At 53.8% G+C, this 21,214-nt stretch overlaps 8 protein-coding genes across 8 annotated transcripts; 4 read left to right on the top strand and 4 right to left on the bottom strand.

Moving 5' to 3' along the window:
• Window positions 1-474: 474 nt before the first annotated feature.
• Window positions 475-1,371, bottom strand: CDV56_105792 (uncharacterized protein; the record flags this gene model as incomplete). The annotated part of the gene is made up of 1 exon (XM_026759411.1): window positions 475-1,371. One exon carries the CDS (start codon window positions 1,369-1,371, stop codon window positions 475-477), a length of 897 nt encoding a protein of 298 aa, XP_026615830.1.
• A 512-nt stretch (window positions 1,372-1,883) lies between these two features.
• CDV56_105627 (catalase) lies at window positions 1,884-3,682 on the bottom strand (the record flags this gene model as incomplete). Its single annotated transcript, XM_026759246.1, has 6 exons — window positions 1,884-2,362; window positions 2,429-2,513; window positions 2,564-2,983; window positions 3,039-3,131; window positions 3,182-3,597; window positions 3,652-3,682. 6 exons carry the CDS (start codon window positions 3,680-3,682, stop codon window positions 1,884-1,886), a joined length of 1,524 nt encoding a protein of 507 aa, XP_026615829.1.
• Window positions 3,683-4,821: 1,139 nt separating this feature from the next.
• On the top strand, window positions 4,822-6,722 carry CDV56_105396 (GMC family oxidoreductase; the record flags this gene model as incomplete). Its single annotated transcript, XM_026759015.1, has 3 exons — window positions 4,822-6,361; window positions 6,419-6,582; window positions 6,642-6,722. 3 exons carry the CDS (start codon window positions 4,822-4,824, stop codon window positions 6,720-6,722), a joined length of 1,785 nt encoding a protein of 594 aa, XP_026615828.1.
• Window positions 6,723-7,215: 493 nt separating this feature from the next.
• On the top strand, window positions 7,216-8,257 carry CDV56_105265 (putative inositol phospholipid biosynthesis protein Scs3; the record flags this gene model as incomplete). The annotated part of the gene is made up of 3 exons (XM_026758884.1): window positions 7,216-7,830; window positions 7,885-8,106; window positions 8,156-8,257. The coding sequence occupies 3 exons, from the start codon at window positions 7,216-7,218 to the stop codon at window positions 8,255-8,257; spliced, it is 939 nt and encodes a 312-aa protein (XP_026615827.1).
• A 121-nt stretch (window positions 8,258-8,378) lies between these two features.
• Window positions 8,379-9,657, bottom strand: CDV56_105152 (uncharacterized protein; the record flags this gene model as incomplete). Its single annotated transcript, XM_026758771.1, has 2 exons — window positions 8,379-8,428; window positions 8,481-9,657. 2 exons carry the CDS (start codon window positions 9,655-9,657, stop codon window positions 8,379-8,381), a joined length of 1,227 nt encoding a protein of 408 aa, XP_026615826.1.
• Window positions 9,658-10,040: 383 nt separating this feature from the next.
• CDV56_105031 (putative erythromycin esterase) lies at window positions 10,041-11,390 on the top strand (the record flags this gene model as incomplete). Its single annotated transcript, XM_026758650.1, has 1 exon — window positions 10,041-11,390. The coding sequence occupies one exon, from the start codon at window positions 10,041-10,043 to the stop codon at window positions 11,388-11,390; it is 1,350 nt and encodes a 449-aa protein (XP_026615825.1).
• A 418-nt stretch (window positions 11,391-11,808) lies between these two features.
• On the top strand, window positions 11,809-13,943 carry CDV56_104815 (uncharacterized protein; the record flags this gene model as incomplete). The annotated part of the gene is made up of 2 exons (XM_026758434.1): window positions 11,809-11,931; window positions 11,982-13,943. The coding sequence occupies 2 exons, from the start codon at window positions 11,809-11,811 to the stop codon at window positions 13,941-13,943; spliced, it is 2,085 nt and encodes a 694-aa protein (XP_026615824.1).
• An 837-nt stretch (window positions 13,944-14,780) lies between these two features.
• CDV56_104210 (DNA-binding ATPase) lies at window positions 14,781-20,665 on the bottom strand (the record flags this gene model as incomplete). The annotated part of the gene is made up of 4 exons (XM_026757829.1): window positions 14,781-15,075; window positions 15,138-20,507; window positions 20,563-20,580; window positions 20,655-20,665. The coding sequence occupies 4 exons, from the start codon at window positions 20,663-20,665 to the stop codon at window positions 14,781-14,783; spliced, it is 5,694 nt and encodes a 1,897-aa protein (XP_026615823.1).
• Between the last annotated feature and the right edge of the window lie 549 nt (window positions 20,666-21,214).

Here is a 21,214-nt window from a genome sequence, read left to right as displayed (position 1 = left end):
TACTTGAAATCGGCAGAGACTGTAGTCCGATGTAACTGTTAAAGAGACTTGTGTGAATTGCTGTTTGTTGGCAGCTACGAAGGTATGGTCCAGTATGTTGGTTGTATGAAGGCTGATATCTTCTCTGTCAACATACTAATACCGCTAGACTAAAAAGGTGTCCAGACGAAGTACTCCTTAGTCTAGTGGTATAGTATCACAACATTCTCTACCTTGGAAGTGATGTTCTCGTAACATCAACGGTGCACAAAAAAGGATGTGCCAGCCGATTGTGTCCTCAAAAACACCTTTCTTGGCATGAATCAAAGCTCAAAGCAGAGTACATTAACATACCCCTCTTTACCATAATGGATCATCAACCTGTCAAGGGAGCATACGAGTAAACAAGGCCTTACTGATGGTAAATCCACGAGCCAATCGACTGCCAAGCTTGCCCTTGCTTGTTTCTCCGAGTGGAATAGGTACGTATGCATACTATAGGAAGCCTTGCTTCCTCCAGATTTTCTCCGCAAAATTTCGAAGCCTTTGCTCTGGAACTATTAGGTTTCTTTCTGTAGGTCGGTTTGCTTGACGGCCCGCAACCTTCTCGAAAGGCAGTTCCAGCTGTCCGCCGCTGATAAACGTTGTGTTATTCGTCCGGTAGATCGTGATGGTTGCAGAAGGGCGAGCTGACCCAGGGGAAGACCCTGCGAGTGGATGGTATTCCCCGGGGAGTATCTCCCAACGCTGCATGATGACCTCGGGATTCATCCGGTTGATACCAATGGTGACAACGAGTTTGACTGATGAGGAACGGGCCTCCAACCACCATCGAGCATCAAGAGCCAGGTGCCGAGCAGACTCAGAGAGGCCCACTTCGACTACGAAACTTAGCTCAGTATCCTGTTGTGCAGGAGCCCAGCAGCAATCCGCTTCTTTTTTCCAAGTGCCAATTGTCACTGTCGCTGAACCAAGGGAGTCCACATCATGTCTCAATCCCATAGAATGCAGCTCAAGATTGATTAGGAATTCGAATGAGCTTGCCGACAGGTGGTGCTCGGGCGAGGGCATCACTTTCGCTACCAGGGTTCCCGTTTCGCTGTAAGAGAATCGACTGAGCTTGCTTGTCCGCGACCGATCATCGCTCAGTCTGGAGAACACGGCCGGGGGGACAGCCGTGAAAAGGAGGTACTGATCGCGGGTTTTGTCTTGCTCAAGGGCCTGGCGACGCTTCTCCAAGGTCATGTGTAAACTCTGACTACTGGTAAATGGGTGGTGCTGCAGTCCCTCCACTAGTTGCGCCGCCGCATCTCCAGAGTTGAACGTAGCAGTCGAGGGCTCCGAAGATGCAGACTGAAGGTTTTTCAAGGGAGATTGTGCCGGGGGCTCCATGGTAGGCAGTCCAGGATGGGAGTATACGGTTGTTCAACCGTTAAACCACTCGGCCAAAAAGGTGTCTAGACAACCATTTCTAGTATAGTAGGAATAATGGTGCAGAATACGGTCAACAACGGTAGACAGAAATGCAGCCAGCAGGTAAGATGAGCAGGCACGACTGATATAACGCCAGGTCAAAAAAAAGGGGTGAGATCATCGTTCTTTCTGCTGTCTTCGTATGTTGAAGACAAGGGCAACTGGAGGGGTTCAGATGTTGATGGTAATGTTGACGTTTCGCGACTGTTGAAATTCCCAATGGTCGGGTGGCTCGGGGGAATCATGAAACTGATTTTATCCCAGTAATTCCCAAAGCCCCTGTGTCTTTTGGACATAGACATACGTACTACCAAATTGTTGGAAGGTAGGTATGGTCCAGTATATTGGTTGTATGAAGTAGGGTAGGAATTAGAAATTCGAATAGTTTACGGCAGCAGCAGTGGCTAGGTAGGCAAACAGACATCTAACAACTAAAGGCGCGAGCTGCTCTGAGTCTTCGCACTCATCATTTGACCAATCTGGGGATCGACTTTGCCGAACATCTCGATGACAGCTTCCTTCAGCGGCGCCGGCACGTTCTCCAAAGTTTCCGATACATTCGCCACCCACTCCCTCCTCTCAGTCTCGTCAAAGACTCGGGTCCACAGTTCACGCGGCTGAACGTAGTCCTCATCATCAACCCGAATCTCATTCTGGCCGAGGGTCGCATTGTGTGCGATACGCTCGGTGTGTCGCACATTGGAAATTACCTGGCTGGGCACGCCGGGGCTCAAGGTACTGCGCACGTAGTTTGGGTCACCGCCATAGTTCTGGGTTATAGTGCCCATTCCATCACGCTCAAAGGGCGCATAGATGGGACAGATTGCCCGGTTCGAAGGGAGCTGGGTATAGTTCACCCCGAGGCGGTATCGCTGCGCGTCAGGATAGGCGAACATGCGGGCCTGCAGCACTATACGAGCAAGAGGTAGTTAGTGGTCTGTCAAAACTCCCCAGGGGATCTCAGGGTGTGACTCACTAGGATCGGGCGTCATTGCGATGCCGGGGACCATGTTGGACGGCGAGAAGGCGGCTTGTTCGATCTCAGCAAAGTAGTTCTCGGGCTGCGTTTTCCTTTGTTAGCATGCTTCCTATGAGGGTGGTCAAGACATACATTCTTATTGAGAGTCATTTGGCCGACTTCAATCAAGGGGAACTCCGCGTGAGGCCAGACTTTGGTGATATCAAACAGAGCGCGGCCGTAGGTCTCCGCCTGCTCAGGCTCCATGACCTGCACGTAAAGCTTCCATACCGGGAATTGGCCCCGAGAGATGGCATCCCACAGATCCTGGTTGTGGAAGTCGGCATTTGCTCCCGCCATGAGGGTGGCTTGTTTTCCAGAGAAGTGGGTGAAGCTCTGCGTCGGCCGGAAGTGGAACTTGCAGTAGCGGAAACTGCCATTAGCCGCCACCAGCTTGAAGGTATGCACACCGAAACCCGTCACTCGACGGATGGACCCGGGGATACCGCGCGAGCCAAATAGGTGCATCAACGCGTGGACACTCTCCGGCTGGTTGACGTGGAAGTCCCAGAACTGAAAGAGATTAGCTTCCTGGCAACTGCAACTCGAGATATCAAGGTACACCCACCATTGTCCAATCCGGCCGGTTAGTTGCGGGATGTCGTTTGTGACTGCGGTTGAGGGAAGGGAATCTAACCGGGTCACGGACAAAGAACACCGGCTGGAAAAGAATTAGAATCTGACAGAAGAAGTGTAGGAATGGAGACTGACAATATGATTCCCGACAATGTCGTGGTTGCCCTGCTCCGTGAAGAACTTAACGGAGAAGCCTCGCACATCTCGCACGGTGTCTGCGCTGCCCTTTTCGCCGCCAGTCGTGCTTAGACGAAAGAGTACCGGCGTTTTCTTGCCCACGCCATTGAGGAATTTGGCCGACGTGAGGGAGGATATATCATTGGTGACCTCGAAGTCACCCCAAGCCCCGGCAGCCTTCGCATGAACTACCCTAGTCAATGTCAGCTCGACGTTGGCATCGCGGGTTGAAATGGCTCCTGACCGTTCAGGGATACGCTCACGGTTAAAATGCGCAAGCGTCTCAAGGAGGAGCGTGTCGCCCAAGGTCGTGATGCCACCGCTGCCGAAAGTGGGCAGCGTGGTACTGACAGATGGATCTGCAATCGGCTGGCCTGGCAAAAAAAGTTAGTGGGATATATATGGCTGGGAGAATGTAAGTACCGCACCTTCTGCCAACGTAAACATAGGGCTCGGCATGGCGAATAGGGTTCTTGTCCGGCGTGCTAATTTGTGTATTGGGAATACTCCATCTTCATGGGAGGAGGGCTGTCCTTTATAGTTTCCATGTCTTAAGTGCCGCCCTGGATCTCAAGACCATCTCAGTTGAAGTCTGATGACGAAGACTTTCACCAATAATGGTCGAAAAAATTCTGGTATAGTTTCAATTTCGCATGAGGGGTAGCCATGAGGGGAGGAGACAGCCAAAATAATGGATGCATGGGACGATGGAGCCTGGCAGAATCTCGCGCACACAGTATGACAGTATACACTGCCTGAGAAATGACCAAGTGGACCTCTCTTGAGTTGGAGATATGACATGTACAGTGATATCAGCGGATGCAGCCTTACAGTCGGTTGTCGCGGCCCGATAGGATGGTAGCCTAGTACTCCGTAGACTCCGTAGTCTCGCTACTAGACTAGTAGTAGTAGTACGAGATAAAAGTAGAACTGTAGATTGGAGAAGTGTCCCAACTAAAGGTGTGGGCCGAGCGAACACCGAGCCTTTGCCGGTCTCTGCACTCCCCTCACGTTGAAGTGACTAATCTTCTTGTGATCATTAGTTAGCACAGCTTACATGTTAATCCTCATATGCACATCTAGGTGAGTGATACTGTCATAATCATGAGTATATATGACTTATAAATTAGAGCAGGCAGCAAACTTCCTATGCGTGCTGAAGTAACTCATGTCATAAGCATTAGCATAGCTTGCAGATTTGTGCAGGCAATCACCATGCATGCTGAAGTGACTGGGAGGATTATCATCATATCATAATAATTAGCATAGCATACCTTCCCCTCATGAGGGGTCAAATGTCACTGCCACAGCTGTTCCAGCTGAAACCTACCATCAACCACAGTGACAGCAAAAAAATCTCTGATGCTCCGTTTATGATGTGTACCGACACTGCGGCATTTCCAGTTAGTTAGTATGACCAATGCGAGGGGCTTCATCTCGTCAGACTCATGCGCGGAAAGACGGCAGCAATGGAGAAACAAAGGTATATATATAATCGACCGTTTGCCTGGTCAGTTTCTGCTCGATATTCAAACAACACACATCAAGTCTCCTACACATTGATCAAAGCACATTTTTAACTCCTCCTTTACCCGATCATGGCAACTGTTTCCAACGGCTCTGAGTACGACTTCATCGTCGTCGGTGGTGGCACGGCCGGCAATGCCGTTGCTGGTCGTCTGGCCGAAAACCCCGACGTCCGTGTTCTGGTTGTCGAGGCTGGCATCCCCAATCCAGACCAGATCGAGCAAATCACCACGCCGTCAAAGGCCTTTACCCTGCGTGGAAGCAAGTATGACTGGGCCTACAAGACGACGATGATCAAGCGCGAAGACTACGAGCGTGTTGAGAAGCCCAACACCCGTGGCAAGGCTCTCGGCGGCAGCACATGTGCCAACTATTTCACCTGGATCCCCGGTTCGAAGCCCACCTTTGACGAGTGGGAGGCCTTTGGCGGCCGAGACTGGAACTGGGACAACTGTGTGGAATACCTGCGCAAGTGCGCCACCTATCACGACGAGGAGAAGCGGTATCCGGCCGAACTGAGCAAGATCGGAACCGGGGGCCCGGTGCAGATCTCCCATGCCGACCTGGTGCCGGAGATGCAGCCCTTCCGCGACGCGCTTACTCAAGCGTGGGTCTCCAAGGGCCAGCCTCTCACTGAGGACATCTTTTCCGGCGAAATGAAGGGCCTCACGCACTGCGTGGACACCATCCACCGCGGCGTGCGCCAAGGGAGCTTCCTGTACCTGAAGGACAAGCCCAACGTGACCATTCTCTACGGCGTTCGGTCGAAGCAGCTGATCATCGATCCCGCAACACGCGTCTGCTCCGGCGTCACCGTGATCAGCGAAGCGTCCAACACCACCGAGATCAGCGTCTATGCCAGCCGCGAAGTGATTGTGTCGCAGGGCGTATTTGAGACGCCCAAGCTGCTCATGCTGAGCGGCATCGGCCCGGCCGCGGAACTCGCCAAGCATCAAATCAGCCCCATTGTCGACTCGCCCCATGTCGGCCAGCATCTCCTGGACCACCCCATTGTGCCTTTTGTGCTCCAGCTCAAGGAGGGATACAGTCTTGACGACCACGTCCTCCGGCCCGGTCCTCTCTACGACAACGCGCTGGCTGCTTACAAGCGGGACAAGACGGGCCCGGCCAGCTCCGGCTTCCTTGAGCTGGTCGGATTCCCCCGCATCGACGAGCGACTGGAGAAGTATCCCGTCTACCGCGAGGCCAAGGCTGCGAATGGCGGCCTGGATCCCTTCGGCCCGGCGGGCCAGCCCCACTTCGAGCTTGATTTCGTCGGTCTGTTCAGTACGGCCTTCCAGTGGCACTTCCCCATGCCCGACCAGGGCAGCTACATGACCGTCATTGTCGATCTTCTCCGGCCCCTGTCCGAGGGCGAGGTGACGCTGAACAGCGCCAACCCCCTGGTCCAGCCGCACATCAACCTCAACTTCTTCGGTCGCGACTTGGATATCCTGGCCATGCGCGAGGGCGTGCGCTGGACATACGATGTTCTGACCACCGGCGCTGGGTTCAAGGACATCGTTGTCGGCGAGTACCCGTGGAAGATGCCTCTGCATTCCGACGACGACATGGACCGGGCGATTCTGGAACGAAGCCAGACTGGATTCCGTAAGTTCCTGCTTTTGCATCCCCCGATCCTTACCATGACACTAATGGGTGATATAGACCCCTGCGGTACGGCACGTCTCTCGAAAAGCATCCATCAAGGTGTCGTTGACTCGAAGCTGCGGGTACACGGGGTGCGCAACCTGAGGGTTGCGGATGCTTCCGTTATCCCTGTGATTCCGGACTGCCGGATTCAGAACTCGGTCTACATGATTGGCGAGAAGGTGAGTAGCAGCACAGCCAACTGTGTTGAATTCCACAAGAAAGCTAACGCATGTGCTAGTGCGCGGACATCATCAAATCCGAGTACAAGGATTTGTACGAGTCGAAGAACGTTCCCTACTTTGTCTCTAGCAGGTTGTAAACTTCCATAGCCTCCCAACAGTCTGCTGCTGGAATAGAGCCATGAGAGGCTTGGTGGTTTCTTTAATAGGACCTTTCGCAGTTAACAGAATCCTGATTAGGTAATTCAACCATCATGTGATCAAACATCAACTATTCTATATTTGATTGAGGCCTTAGGCTACGTGTAGATTAGATGACTATTTGAATTCTGCTTAGATAGCTAGGCTAGCATAATGACAGAGTGAGAAGGTTGATTCTTCTCTACCTAGGTTCTATGCCAGAGGTAGACCCTTGACATAAGATGGTCCGCTTGTTGCCAAGACTTCGCCGGACACTCACACTCACCGACGTCATCCGATTTTCATCCCAGCTTGAATCTTCTTCATCCACACTGCATATACATGTCGTCTTCGTCGTCAATTGTATAACATTACACTTTCTGTCTTCAAGTCCCAGTTCCATCCTGTACAAAAAAAGCAGATTTTAGACCGAAAGACACATAGACCGGCAGGATGGCCTCACCAGAGCGACCACCCCCTTCAATTGCATCTGCCACCACAATGCGGCCTCCAACGACGGCTCTTCTTATCTATCCAGTGACATTACTTGTGGGATCGCTCTTTTCCGTCCTTTCTCCCACGGCCCAAGGCTCCAGGCAAAGCGCTCACAGGCGTCCCGCTCCACTGGCCCCCTCCATCGCCTCCGACGTGAACCTTTCCCCCCCCAACCCGGTCAACTACTTCGCTCGCAAGGACAACATCTTCAATCTCTACTTCGTCAAGGTCGGCTGGCTCTGGACCACGCTCGCCTTTGTCTCCCTGCTCGTCTCCCAACCCGCCTACACCGCCCCTTCCGCGCACCAACCGCGCCGACTCGCCCAGGCCGCCCTCCGATACACCCTGGCCACGCTGGTCTGGTACCTCACGACACAATGGTTCTTTGGCCCCCCGATAATCGATCGCAGTTTTGTGATCACGGGCGGGAAATGCGAGCGCGTTATGGCAGAGACGTCGGGCAGTCCGGCGGCGGCTGTTGCGCAGGAGGAGTCTGTTTCTGCGGGAGTGGAGAAGCTGTTTACGGCGGCGGCTTGTAAGGCGGCTGGGGGGGCGTGGATGGGGGGCCATGATGTGAGTGGGCATGTGTTTATGCTTGTGCTTGCGACGTCGATGCTGGTTTTTGAGGCTGTTGGAGCGATGAAGGCTGTTTCTGCCGGGGTGGAGGGGGGTAAGAAGATGGATGGGGAGGTTTCTGATCAGAGTGAAGGTGGGAAAGTGCAGGGTCAGAGTGAGGAGGAGGGGGATTGGATGCGGACTTGGTCTTTACGTTTGGTTGGGGCTGTCGTGGGTTTGGGATGGTGGATGCTGTTCATGACTTCGATTTGGTTCCACACGTGGTTGGAAAAGGTATGTGTTCTTATCCGGGAAGAGAGGTCTCGCGTTGCTAATGGTGTAGTGGTCTGGGCTGCTGATTGCTCTTGGGACGGTCTACGTTATTTATATCTTGCCGTTGAGTGTGCCGTCCTGGAGGGATATCGTAGGGATCCCTGGGATATAGGAACGACGAGACGTATGCATGCTAGACTTTTGTGTACGAGTAGGGACATGCTTTCAGTTCATTCTGTGCATCGGCATATATACTCTGAATGCAACCGTGTACATCACCCGTTTTGCCTCACCTACTTTTCTGGACACTCCGGCTCAGGACCCAGATACCCGCTGCGAAAGGCTGCATCTAGTGTCAGTTTCCCCATGTTCGTTTCTGGCTGTTTGGTGCTCACCTCCAGGAATCAATGCCGCCGCATACATGATCCGAGTGATGGGCCGCAGATCATCCGGCGTCACCTCTGTCGATAGAGACAGCTCCATGTACGGATCCCAGGCCGCGATGATGGCATCGGCGTACACCTTGAGGTCGACCGAGCGATCCTTCTCGGTGGTCTGTTCCGCCTGGCACTGGATGCCCATACACGTACCGAACTCGCGAAACGCCAGCCGGTACTTGATATTGCGTTCGAGGTAGCGGTTGATCTCAAACAGATCGTCTGTGCCCATGATCAGCTTTCCATCCTCCAAACAACGACGCAGAGAAAAAAACGAGCAGAGAATACAAATCTGCTCAAAGCACCGCCCCGCCAACCGCGCCGCCCAATCCTCCTCCTCCGCGAACCAATGCGCCGTCCACAGCGTCATCCCCAGGTCCAACGGATCACTCGACACAAAATGCTGCCCCTTCCGCTCCATCACCCGCTTGTAGTCCGCAATCTCCTCGGCCAGCACCGGCCCTCCCCCCGCCTGCATCGCCGCCCCCTGCAGCAGCCGGAACACCACATACCCATCGATCGGGTCCAGATTCCCCTCGCTGGCCACCAGCGGCGCCGACAGATCCATCGCCATCTTCCAGACCATGCGCGGCCGCGCCGACTCGCGATTCACAAAGAACCGCGGGTGGATCGCCTTGGCCAGCGCCACCGCCTGCGCATTGTACGCCGGGTCCCCCGTCGCCAGCGACAGCCGGTTCAGCGCAAACATCCACACCGTCAGGTAGTGGTGGTACTGGCCGTCGGCGTCCGGGCCGCGCTCGTCCATCTTCCCGATCCGCAGCCCGCCGCCCAGCGGGTTCGCCTCCGTCGCGCCGGGCAGCCGCGCCTTGCCGTCGCGCGTGCGGCCCAGGACCCCGTGCACGGTCTCCACGACGCGCCGCGCGAGCACCAGGTACCGGTCGTCTGGGGCTTGGGCGGCGCTCGCCAGCGACTTCTCGTATTCTTTGTGCATTGTGATCAGGGTGACGACGCCGAAGGCGTCGGTCCAGAGGTACCGGCCGCGGTGGCCGCCGGAGTTTGGGGGCGGGGTCCAGGACGAGGGGTCGGGGATGGAGGAGAAGCTGCCGTAGAGGGATTCGAGGGCTTGTTGGAAGCGGTCGAGGCGCGGGGAGGGGCTGTTTATGGGTGTGGCCATTGTGATGGTGCGGGCTTTGGTCTGGTGGTGAGGTTGGGATACTTGTGCTTTGGGGAGTACTCTAGCTGATAGGGCTCTGAATCTGGGGAAGGATCTGCGGAGAGTATTCATAGCTTATTGCGAGAGATTTATATTTCATTCTAGCTTCCGGGTTACACAGTTTAACCATGCGTTGTTGAGGTTCGTTGTTCATGTGCTGGGGGTGAAGTCATGATGATAGGAGGTTGACGAGGATGTGATGTGATTTCATTCGCCGCTGGCCACCACTCCCACTGTGTATGAGTATTTAGTAGTCGCGGTGCGTATCTCACTCCGTGCCGTCGACCATGACCATGACCTGATTAATGCAGTCTGTTCAACGATTCTTTACTCGCTCTCGGCCCATGGCGCAACTCCAGCAACTTTTCAACCAAGCGGCCCGCCCGCTGCCCCCCATCGCGGACCCCAGCTTCGGCTCGCATTTTGATAGCTTCGGAAGTTACAAGGTCGTCCTACTAGGCGACGGCAGCCATGGCACGTCGGAATTCTACGCCGCCCGCGCGGAGATAACCAAGCGGCTCATCGAGCAGCATGGCTACACGATGGTGGCCGTCGAGGCGGACTGGCCCGACGCCGAAGCCATCGATCGCTACGTCCGCCAGCGTCCCGGCCCCAAGGCGGGCGTTGGCGGCAAGGCCCGCGACTACGAGCCCTTCAAGCGGTTTCCCACCTGGATGTGGCGCAACCGCGAGATGCAGGATCTCGTCGAGTGGATGCGCGACCACAATTCCAAGCTGCCCGAAGAGAAGAAGGCCGGGTTCTACGGTTTGGATCTATACAGCATGGGCGCGTCGATCCGCGCCGTCATCGATTACTTGGACCGGGTGGATCCAGCCGCGGGCAAAGAGGCTCGCCGCCGGTACGGCTGCCTCCAGCCCTGGGTGGACGAGCCGACCGCGTACGGCCTGGCCTCGCTCCGGGGGATGGAGGACTGCGAGAGTAAGGTGCTGCAGATGTTGCACGACCTGCTGGAGAAGCGGCTGCAATACGCACAGCACGATGTGCGTGACGGGGAGGAGTTCCACAGCGGCGAGCAGAACGCGTTTCTCGTCCGCGACGCGGAGCGGTACTATAAGGCCATGTACTACAGTTCGGCCTCCTCGTGGACACTGCGCGACACGCACATGTTTGATACTCTGCGACGGCTGTTCCGGCACAAGCCCGCAGACGCCAAGGCCATCGTCTGGGCGCACAACTCTCACTGCGGCGACGCGCGCTACACCAGCATGGGCACGCGCCGCAACGAGGTCAATATCGGCCAGCTGATCCGTGAAAATTATAGCCGCGAGCATGTCGCAATCCTCGGATGCGGCACGCACACAGGCACTGTGGCCGCCGCCCACGAATGGGACGAGGATATGGAGGTTATGAAGGTGCGGCCGTCTCGTGATGATAGCTGGGAGATCATCGCCCACGATACGGGGATCCCGAGCTTTGTGATTGACTTGCGCCCGGACCGCATCGATCCTGCTTTGCGTAGGGCTATGGCTGCTGAAAGTAACCGCCTGGAGCGTTTCATTGGGGTCATCTATCGTCCGGACACGGAGCGCATCTCGCACTACTCGCAGGCGTACCTCCACAACCAATTCGACGCGTATATCTGGTTCGACCAAAGTGAAGCTGTCAAACCACTGGAGAAGGTGCAACCAAAGACTCCTTTGGGACAGGACGAGACCTATCCGTTTGGAGTATAGACGTGTATCTAGATTGTCGGTTAGTTCTGTTATTAGTGGTCTCACAGATCGAATTATTAGAGTCAAAAGAGAACAATATTTGCAAGTACAGATTATGATCGACTGACTCTTGCATCATGTCAGCCCATGATGGACTAGAGAGGTGAAGAATGGTGGCAAATGGCAATGCTGGTGATGTGATGGAGTGATGGAGTGATCGAGTGGGACGAAGCAACTGACGTCAAAAAGGCTCACCGCCTGCGTTTTGTTGTTTTGTTTACACTTCGCTTCCAGAATAGCTTCAACTCCCTTGCGCTCTCAGCTATCCATCCCTTTCCTCAATATCCTCCTTTCTTCCCTTTTAGTCCCATTGTCATTCTTTTAGCCATTGTATCCATCTCGGATTCCTGTTGTCGGATCTACCTCCCTATCCACAATCATGGCGGTTCGCCGTTCCGCCCGCCTCAGAGACCAAAAGGCGTCATCCGAGGTGGGATTCCCTCTTGGCAATTGCGACGCGCCTGAAGCTATCAAAAACTTCCACCAGCGGTCTTTGAAGCTGGTGTGCCCTTACATATCAATAGTACTGACAACCCTCGCTTCTCACTGTAGGAACCGCAATCTCAGTCTGAGACAATCAATGTCAACACCACCGAAGATCTCGACAACAATACCACAAACAAAGACAGGAGCAAGAAGAGGAAGAAGCTTCCCGCTGTGATGGAACGCGACGAAGCGCGTGATGTCGAATCTCATACCACCACCAAAACGCCCACCAAATCCATTCAGACTCCAATCAAGTCATCCAGTGTCAGAACGCCCGTCCCCTCAAGTGCGAAGAAATCGATCGGTGCCAAAACCCCAACTAGTGCCATAACCCGTCCATCCCATGACGAGATGCATCCGAGTAAGGTTCACCAGAGTACCACGAAGCAAGTGGACTCAGGTCTGATCCTGGGTTTCAACCCTGTCAAGAAAGATGCGAACGGAAACGTGGTGAGGGAAGCCGTGGCCCACGATACTCCCAGCAAAGCCAAGGCCTCCCCCTTGAGCCAGTACGGCACTCCCGGTTTCGAGTTCAGATTCGCCTGCCAAGAGTCTCAGCTCAGCGAAGAGGCAAAGAAACTCATGGAGAGCGTCCGTGAGGATGTCGCCAAGATCAAGGCCCAAATGGTTCTGGAAAAAGATAAGCAAGATGCTGCGGACCGTGGCGCTGAAGGGCTAAACGATAGAATCCGCCGCATTGCACAGCCCAAGGGCAAGGCCGGCCGCTTTAGCAGCGCTCACATGGCGGAGTTCAAGAAGATGGACTCCATCGCCAACCATCCCTCCGCGTTCCGAGCCGCACCAGGCCGGTTCCAGCCAGTTGGGACGACACTCAAGCGGACAAACTCGAAAGCGGGCTTTGATGAAGCTGAGTCTAGCCGTCAGTCGCCTCCCAAGTCGACCGCGAAGCCTTCTCCTGCCCCAGCCGCGCCCGGTGCGAAACGTGTCAAGCATGACAAGACTGACGATGTTTCGACTTGGCGCCCGACCACCGAGGCAGACAAGACTCCCAAGTCGGCTGTTCCGCGTCCTAGATCTGCTGTTCGCAGTTCCTTGATGACTCCCACACGATCCTTTGCTGCACGCACCTCGTCCGTCAGCCTCAAACCACCTCGGACCAGCATGATCCCTTCGCTGGCACGCTCTCCGGTCTCGAAGCCTGCTGCCATCCCACGCACGCCCCAGACCGATTTCAATCCGCGTATCAAGAGCAACCTGCCCACACTGGGTGGTCTCAAATCCATTCTTCGCCGCCATCAGCCCTTATTCTCCCGAGACCCCACGAAGATCGCTGCAGGCACTCATGTGGCCGCTCCAGACTTCACCTCCAACTTCCTTCCCGGGGCCTCTCGTGAGCCTTCGGTGTCCGAAGAGCCCGCTCCGACGCCTTCACCCAAGAAGCGGGTAGTGTTTACTCCCACCACTAAGTCTCCAGCCGCTAAAGTCGACAGCGAGCTAGACCTGCCATCTCCTTCTCCGTCCAAGATCACCGTGTCTGTTTCCGGTACCTCGTCGGACGTTGTGTATCCCACATTGCCCGTCCTGACACCGGAGAAGACCTCTGCCGCTGCTATCAAATCCACTCAGGATGGCACTCCAACCATCCGTCATGTCCGCCCATCGAGTGTCAACGCTCAGTTGGCCGCTCTTCCCGATGTTGCTGGTGTGCTGCACGGAATTGGCAATAAGAAGTCAGCCACCTTACCTGACATTGCTGGTGTGCCCCATGGCATTGGTAACAAGAAGAGACACCGCGAGGCGACTGATGACGAAGTGGACGCCGAAAATGTGCCTCCTGCCGATTCCACTTCAGATGCTCGCAGCGCTAAGAGACTCAAGTTCAGCGCTCCATCTCCCGTAAAGGCTCCTGCCGCCCTCAGCCCTACCAAGGCCCGTACTCACACCCCTGTCCGCACTTCCTCGATCTCCAGCCGTACGGGTACACCCGCCAGCGCCAGAGCGAAGAGCCGCGGTGTTCTCAGCATCAGTCGCCTGAACATGCTCGCTCAGCCCAAGAACCGTCGTTGAGCGATGACTGCATGTATCCTGTTTAACGAACGTTCTGACCCCGCATAGATGGCCATGCTCATTTACCCCATTGAAGCTTCTACAGTGCTTACGATCGTACAGTCGCATTGCTGCCTAATGTATCTAACTTTTCTCATTCAGTGGTCTGCATTTTTCCCTCTCGGTTCATATGAGGCGCTTGGAATGCATTTGAAATGCTGGGACTATGAACCGGCGTACGACGGCGTCTGTTCTTTTTTCTTTTTTACTCTTTTTTCGAATTTTCCTGGATGTGGCTGATCGACTGTGATTGAAAGTATGATAACCACCAGCTCAAGCTCAGACTGTTTCTTGTTCCTTTTTGTCTGTACAAGTATGAGAATGGAATTGCCAAGTTCAAGGTCTACGGACCGATACCATTGACTCTTTTGTTCTATTGAGTAAAGTAGGAGAGAAGAATCATAATGCGATCGTAAACCGTGGAGATATTGAATATGTACAGAACAGCTGGAGTAAGAGTACAGGGAATTAGAAGGCTCGAGATAAAAAGAAGAAAAAGGGACAAATCATCATAGTGAAACACACAGGAAAGAAAAAGAGAGAAGAGTTCAGTTCCATGCGTCGTGTGTCTATCCTCCATGTCTCGTGTCTCGTCTCGTTTTAAGGTACCTGGACCATCCAAAGCAAGCCAGCCCAACGCCAATAGAAAGAAGAAAAAAAAAAAGAAAGAAAGAAAGAAAGAAAGAAAGAAAGAAAGAAAGAAAGAAAAACAAAGACCACAACGCCCAAACCGGCCGCAACCCAAAAGACGGATAAGAGTGAAATGCATGGCCACGAACTGGACAGTAATATGGCTGATCAGCCCTTCATGGTAGCCAGGAAAGAGTCGAGATTGTACTCCTCCTGGTACTGGCGGTCGTCCCAGAGTTCGCCGAGGTCGTCGAGCCAGCCCTTCTTGCCCTTCTCCTTGACGTTGCCGTCGATGTCGACCATGTCGACTTCATTGCCGGCCGAGTCGCCGGGCTTCTCGGCCGTTTCGGCCGTTTCGCCTAGGTTGAAGAGGTCGAGGAGTTGGTCTGTGTCCATTGTGCCGAGGCCGGCGTTTTGCTGGTTGACCACTGTGGAGGCGACATCGATCTTGAATCGTTGCAGACTAGAGCAAATGGTTAATTACGAGTTTCTGTGTAGCGATCAGATGAGGACTTGGGGACTTACTTTAGGATCTTCTCCTCCAGGGTGCCGCGAGTGATCAAACGGTAGACGTTGACGACCTTCTTTTGGCCGATACGGTGGGCGCGGTCCATGGCTTGGATGTCCTTCTGCGGGTTCCAGTCGTGCTCCACGAAGATGACCGTGTCGGCGCCGGTCAAGTTCAGACCTAGACCACCGACACTGGTCGTCAGAAGCAACACATCGTAGCTGGGATCCGTGTTAAACCGGTTGACAATGTCCTGGCGCTTCGTGGCTTCCACGCTGCCGTCGAGACGGAGGAACTGAACGGACGGAAGAAGCTTCTTGAACACTTCACTTTGGACGATATCCAGCATCTCCTTCATCTGGCAGAAGATTAGGGCTCGGTGGGGACTGACATAGCTGGCGCCGCTCAGATCGCCCTCGCTCGGCGGGTCCACACCAATACCGCAGTCAATGAGCAGGTCGCGCAATGCGCTGAGCTTAGGCGCATGGGCAACGTCTCGAATGTTGGAATGCTTGGCGGCGAGGTATTGCTGAACTTCGTTGTACTGCTTGTGACCTTCCTTGACGACAAGCGCGGGCGAGTTGCAAAGACGACGCATGTACTGCAAGGCCTGGAATATGTGCTCCTTGTCGGACTTTTCGGAACTTCCCACCTTATCCTGGAGAGCCTTTTGTTCTTTCTTGGTGAAATCCTCGAACAGTTTCCTCTGGAGTTCACTGGGGTCGCAGTAGTAGTTTTGGATGATCTTGGGCGGAAGGTCATTCAGGACCTCCTCCTTGAGTCGACGTAGCAAGAAGGGGAGAACCTGCTTGTGCAGGGCTTCAATCGCCAAAGCTCCCGCTTCCTGCTCCTTGGAAGACGACTTGCTGAAGCGACTGGCCGCGATGGGCTTGGCGAACCGATCCAAAAAGACTTTTTCTGTGCCGAGGAAACCTGGCATAAGGAAGTCAAAGAGAGACCACAGTTCCAACACATTGTTCTGGATAGGAGTTCCTGAAAGGATCAGACGGTGGTTGCTAAGCAAACGCTTGACTGCAACTGTGACCTTGGCCTTGGGGTTCTTGATAAGGTGACCCTCATCCAGAACACAGTAGTTCCAGTTGATCGGATTGAGGACCTCGTTGTCATTGCGGCAGATGTCATAGGATGTCACGACGATGTCGGCGTTGGGAAGGACGCTTTGCAGCCTTGACCGCTCTGCAGGTGGACCGACGTAAGCGACGCAGTTGAGAAATGGGGCGTATTGCTTCAGTTCTTGCTGCCAATGTCCGGAGAGAGACGGTGGACAAACGATCAGAGAGGGAAGTTTCCGGACCTCGGGCTTCTGAGTCCGAGCGAACTCTTCCGCCCGCAGGTGGTGGTCACTGGCGACAATGCAAATGGTCTGCAGAGTTTTACCAAGACCCATGTCGTCGCAGAGAATGCCATGAAGGTTGTAGCGGTTGAGAAAGGCAAGCCAGTTGACACCTTCTTGCTGATAAGGTCGAAGCTCCGCTTTGATGGCCACGGGAATCTTGAATTCTTCAACCTTTCGTACATCCAACATCTGCGCCATGAACTTCCTCTCCCGGTCACGTCCCTTGAGCAGTTCTTCTGACAGACCAGGTGGGTCAGGGATTCCAGCTTCCAACGGAACCAGTTTCACCAAGGTTGCGAAAGACGTTGTGGCCAACAGTCTTACGTCGTTGTCCGAATCGCTCATCCGACCCAGGACAGGAACGACGAGGAAGATGACATAAGGCAAAATGCCGTCCTCCATCACATGAATCAGATGATAAATGCACTCGACGGCGCCTTGCCGGTGGTGGACATCCAGAGCATTGTTGATCATGGGCAGGACCTTCTCAACCAACATGGTCATGCCTTCGACGGTAATGACGCTGCAGATAGTGGCGAAACACTTGGCAGCTGCATATCGAATGACAGAAAGCTTGCATTGAAGTGCCTTGACTACAAGTGGCATGAGATCGACCACCCATGGATAAAGTCCCGAATGGAATTTGGGCAGGATGGCACGCAACGTGGACAATCCATCCACGGCTTCCTGGCCAAGCTCGTTTTCGGGATCACGAATGCTTGCCGGAAGTTCGTCGCTGGCAAGAGCCTCTTTCAATGGTCGTTCTATCAGAGAAGCGAGGTTAGGCACCTTGACCATGAGCTCGGAACCAAACTTGACGGCCAACTGCTCGAGAGCTTCTTTGGCGCCACGTCGCATGATTCGTGCCTCCTTGGCCTCTCTCTCGAACTTGGCAGCATCTGGATGATCGCGCCGATCTTCTTCTTTACGAAGCGACAGGATTGACTTCTCGAGAGTCGCATTGTGGTGAAACTCGGGGGTCTCGGAAGTATCGACGCAGCAGTACTTGACAAGATTGCCGATAACTTTGTCGACGGGTCCCCGCTTCGTGGCAGTGGTGTAGTACTCAACGAGGGAGGCAATAGCAGTGGCAGAGCGTTGCTGCAGTTCCGCGTTCTCTTCTTTCTTTATGCTATCCATCATTCCCTTGATAATATAGCTTGGTTTCTTGGGAATGTCGCTCAAAGCAACCAAAGCGCCTGCCGCGGCGGCCCGAACACGCATGTCTCTTTGCTCTCTGACATTCCTGGCCTCGTTGATGGCGCTCTCAGCCGTTGCGCGAGTATCATTGAGGACCTGGAGTGCGGTAATGCGCTGAGCCGGAGTCAGACTCTTCTTGAGTCGCTCAAAGTCTGGCCCGATGACCTTCTCGGCGTCAGACAGAGAGAACGCACTGGGTCCAGCCTCGGCATCGCCCTGAACAATGACAGCGAGGACAGGCAATCTTGAGCCAGGGACATGTGCGTGATCGCGGAATGTGTTCAAAAGGGAGTGACACTGTGCTCGAGCAACTTGAAGGTAGCAAGCAATGTCACTATACCACAAAGGACGCTCGCCTTCGATGACTGGACGCAGTTGCTCGCACAAGGTAGAGGCATATTTGCCGCTAGGTCCAGAGAGCTTGGCATACTCCTCCACTATCATGGCAGAAGAGAGTTGCGATGTCGAGGCCGTATGGTTGAGTCCTTCCAAGATAGATTGCCAGAGACTCGGGAGCTGGTTCTTGTCCCAGAAAAATAGCAACTGGCCGAGGGCTCTTGCGGCATATATCTTCGATCTCAGCATGGTATCCGCACCCACAAGGTCGATGTCGCCTTGGAGCATGTGTCCGTCGACATTGTGGGCAGAAGGTGGTGGCGCTTCTTTCTTCTCGGGCTTACGCCGACGACCTTTGGTTCCTTCCGGCGCGTTATTAGAGGGAGATGATCTGGCAGGAGCCGCCGCGCTTGATGGAAAAGGCAGACCCGAGGGTTTGATAAACAAAGAAGCGTCCATAGGAATCGGGTATCGCGGAACACCGAAAGGACCCATACTTAGAGAGATAAGGGGTTTAATATGACTTAGGAGATCGCTTTCTGACTTGAAGAAACCGCGAGTCTCCAGAGATCTTAGCAACTCTGACCAGACCTGCAGAGACTGCTTCAAAACGCCCTCGTTCCGCTCCACTAGCAGATTCTGGAAGATCAAACGCACTGCCTTTCCGTTAACCCACTCGTCGGTGCCCTCGCCCTCGAGCTGCAAGAATGTCATAAGGGCTCGAAGAACCGCGGAGCGGACGCTAGTGATGGTATGTCGTAGGAACGGGTAGAGGCGAGGAACTAGGTTACCAAACGACGATTCCGGATTGACCGCTGCATTGGCCTTCATCGCATCGAGAACCTCTCGGAATGTACAGAGCTTCGCCAAAAGGTCCATGACTGAACCTGTACTGGCACTGAGATCATCCTGCAAATTCGAAAGGCAATCCCAAACGATGGTCATCAGGGTGCCCAGAGTGCTTTGACGGGTTTTGACAAATTCTTCTGCGATAGGAACGAGCGTTGCCGCGCTCACGGCACGGACATCGTCGTCGTAATCCCCCAAGCCCTTCATGACCGCCTTGAGAACGCCATCCATGAGCTTGGAATCCTTGACGAGCAGATCCTTTCGAACCGCTACTAGATACCTGAGACCGATCATGCCACCGTGACAGACCTCCCAGATAGGTCGTTCCAGGCCGAGATCAGTCTGCATGATGATTCTATAGAGACATTTGTAGATGGAAATGACCGACCGTGATGGGAGTTGAGACAGGAGTGCACCTAGTGTCTGACCAACGGTCTCTCGGATGGGAGCTACGACGTTATCTGAGATGTAGTCACCAAAGCGGTCGAGCATGAGCACACACAGGAGTCGGCACGCAAGATCATCCAACCACTTGCGATTTAATATATCATTCTCAGCCCTGCTCTTTCCCTGCACACGACCGGCGCCGGCACCCTGGACGCGGATGACTTCACGCAAAGCCATCGCAGCACCATGACGTATCTCCCAGTTGGGATCGAAAAGATCGACCATGAGGATGTCGCACATGAGCTCGAAAGGCCAGTTCGGATTGGAGCCTTCTTCTGTGGGCTCTGGCTGGAGTAATGGATTCTCCGGAACCGGGGCTCCTTTGAATTCCGCGACTATCTTCGAATCATCATCGCCGGCGGGTCGGTCTAACGAGAAATAATCTGGCTTGGAATCGCCATTGCGCTCTTCTCCATTTTCTGATTTGATGGGATAAGGTGTGGCGACCGAAGGCGTCGTCACATTCTCCGACGCTCTCCGCGAGGATAGGTCTACCACACGCACTTTGTTGGCACCCATTCTGGCACTTTGCTTGTTCTTTCGTTTTAGTTGATTAAGCTGCCGTTTGCTCAAGCCCGACTCCTCTCCATTGGTGGGTTCCATCGGCGACGCCAGAGGTTGGGCAGCGCCTTGAACGCTGTGCTCTCGGGAGGCAAGGAAAGATGGCTCTTCCTTCAGAACCGGTTTCGAAACCAGGTCGTTGTCATTGATCAGGTCCTCTTCGATGTACTCCCCAGCGAGACCCAAGCGGGAGGTCAAGGTCTTCTTTTGGTGCTGCAGTCGGGACGCAGGATCCATAGCGGCGAGAGAATACTCATATTCCTTGCCTGCGCTGCCGAGTAGTCTCTTTCCATATTTCAGGATAGAGGAGAGATCGAGACGCTCGAGTTGGAGCAGCGAGTCGTCCGTCGGGGAGGACAGCTCCTCTTCTGATTTGATGTCGACATCGAGATCGTCATCCTCAGCCTTCTTGATCTCCTGGCCGTCATCCCGGTTAGGATCAAACGTGTCTGCATTGGTGACAATGAGACCGATCGCCTTGGCTGCAGCGGTTCTGGTGTCCCAAGATTTGGATCGAAGATAGGGTAGAATACGTCCGAGTAGATTAAATAATTCGTCTGGATGCTGCTTTTGCACATCTGCCAGTTGCTGGGCGGCAGTGTTTCTGATGAGAGGCGTACTGCCAGTCTCTAATAATCTGCAAAGGTAATTGGTCAGTTGGCGAAGAAGAGGCTCTTGGCGAGAAAACTCACGTGACAAGCCGATCAAGTCTAAACGCAAACGGTTAGCGTCATGTTGTATACAATACGGAAACGCCCAGATTATGACGGACACGATCACTTACCTGGAAGTCATGGCGGGCCGTCACTTCTGATGTAGGCGCAAATATGATAAGAGATTAAATCAGGAATAGGGAGCTGTAATCGTTAAAGATTATGTGTGTAGGGTATAAAAAATTTTCCATAAGAAAAACAATCAAGAAGAGAAGAAGATGACGAAGAGAATACCTCCCTAGACGCCAAAGTGAGGAAGTAGGCAGGTAACGGAGACCCAGGGAGGTATGGTAAAATACACGCGGTCGTTACACCCGCGCCACAGCCATCGACGGAGAAGTGAATGGAGAAATTGAGGAACAGGAGAGTGGAGAGTATAATACTCGGGTATGAAGTAAGGTATGAATAGAAAGAGAACTGAAGAGAAAAGAAAAGAAAAGAGCTAAGACGGTGACAGGACAGTGATGTTGGTTGTATTGCTTGCTTGCCTGCAATGTGTGGCTGTTCTGTAGGTATAGGGGATAGGTATCGTGGCTCCTTAACTAGGTTGTCCTGTCCCGTATCTGTTTTTTTGGTTCTGTTTCTGTCCGTCTTGGATCATCGACCTTTTTTTTCTCCTCTCGAGGTCACG

This window comes from Aspergillus thermomutatus, assembly GCF_002237265.1.
Source record: "Aspergillus thermomutatus strain HMR AF 39 chromosome Unknown NODE_56, whole genome shotgun sequence".
NCBI classification, from domain to species: domain Eukaryota; kingdom Fungi; phylum Ascomycota; class Eurotiomycetes; order Eurotiales; family Aspergillaceae; genus Aspergillus; species Aspergillus thermomutatus.
This window is presented reverse-complemented; position numbering and strand designations above follow the sequence as displayed.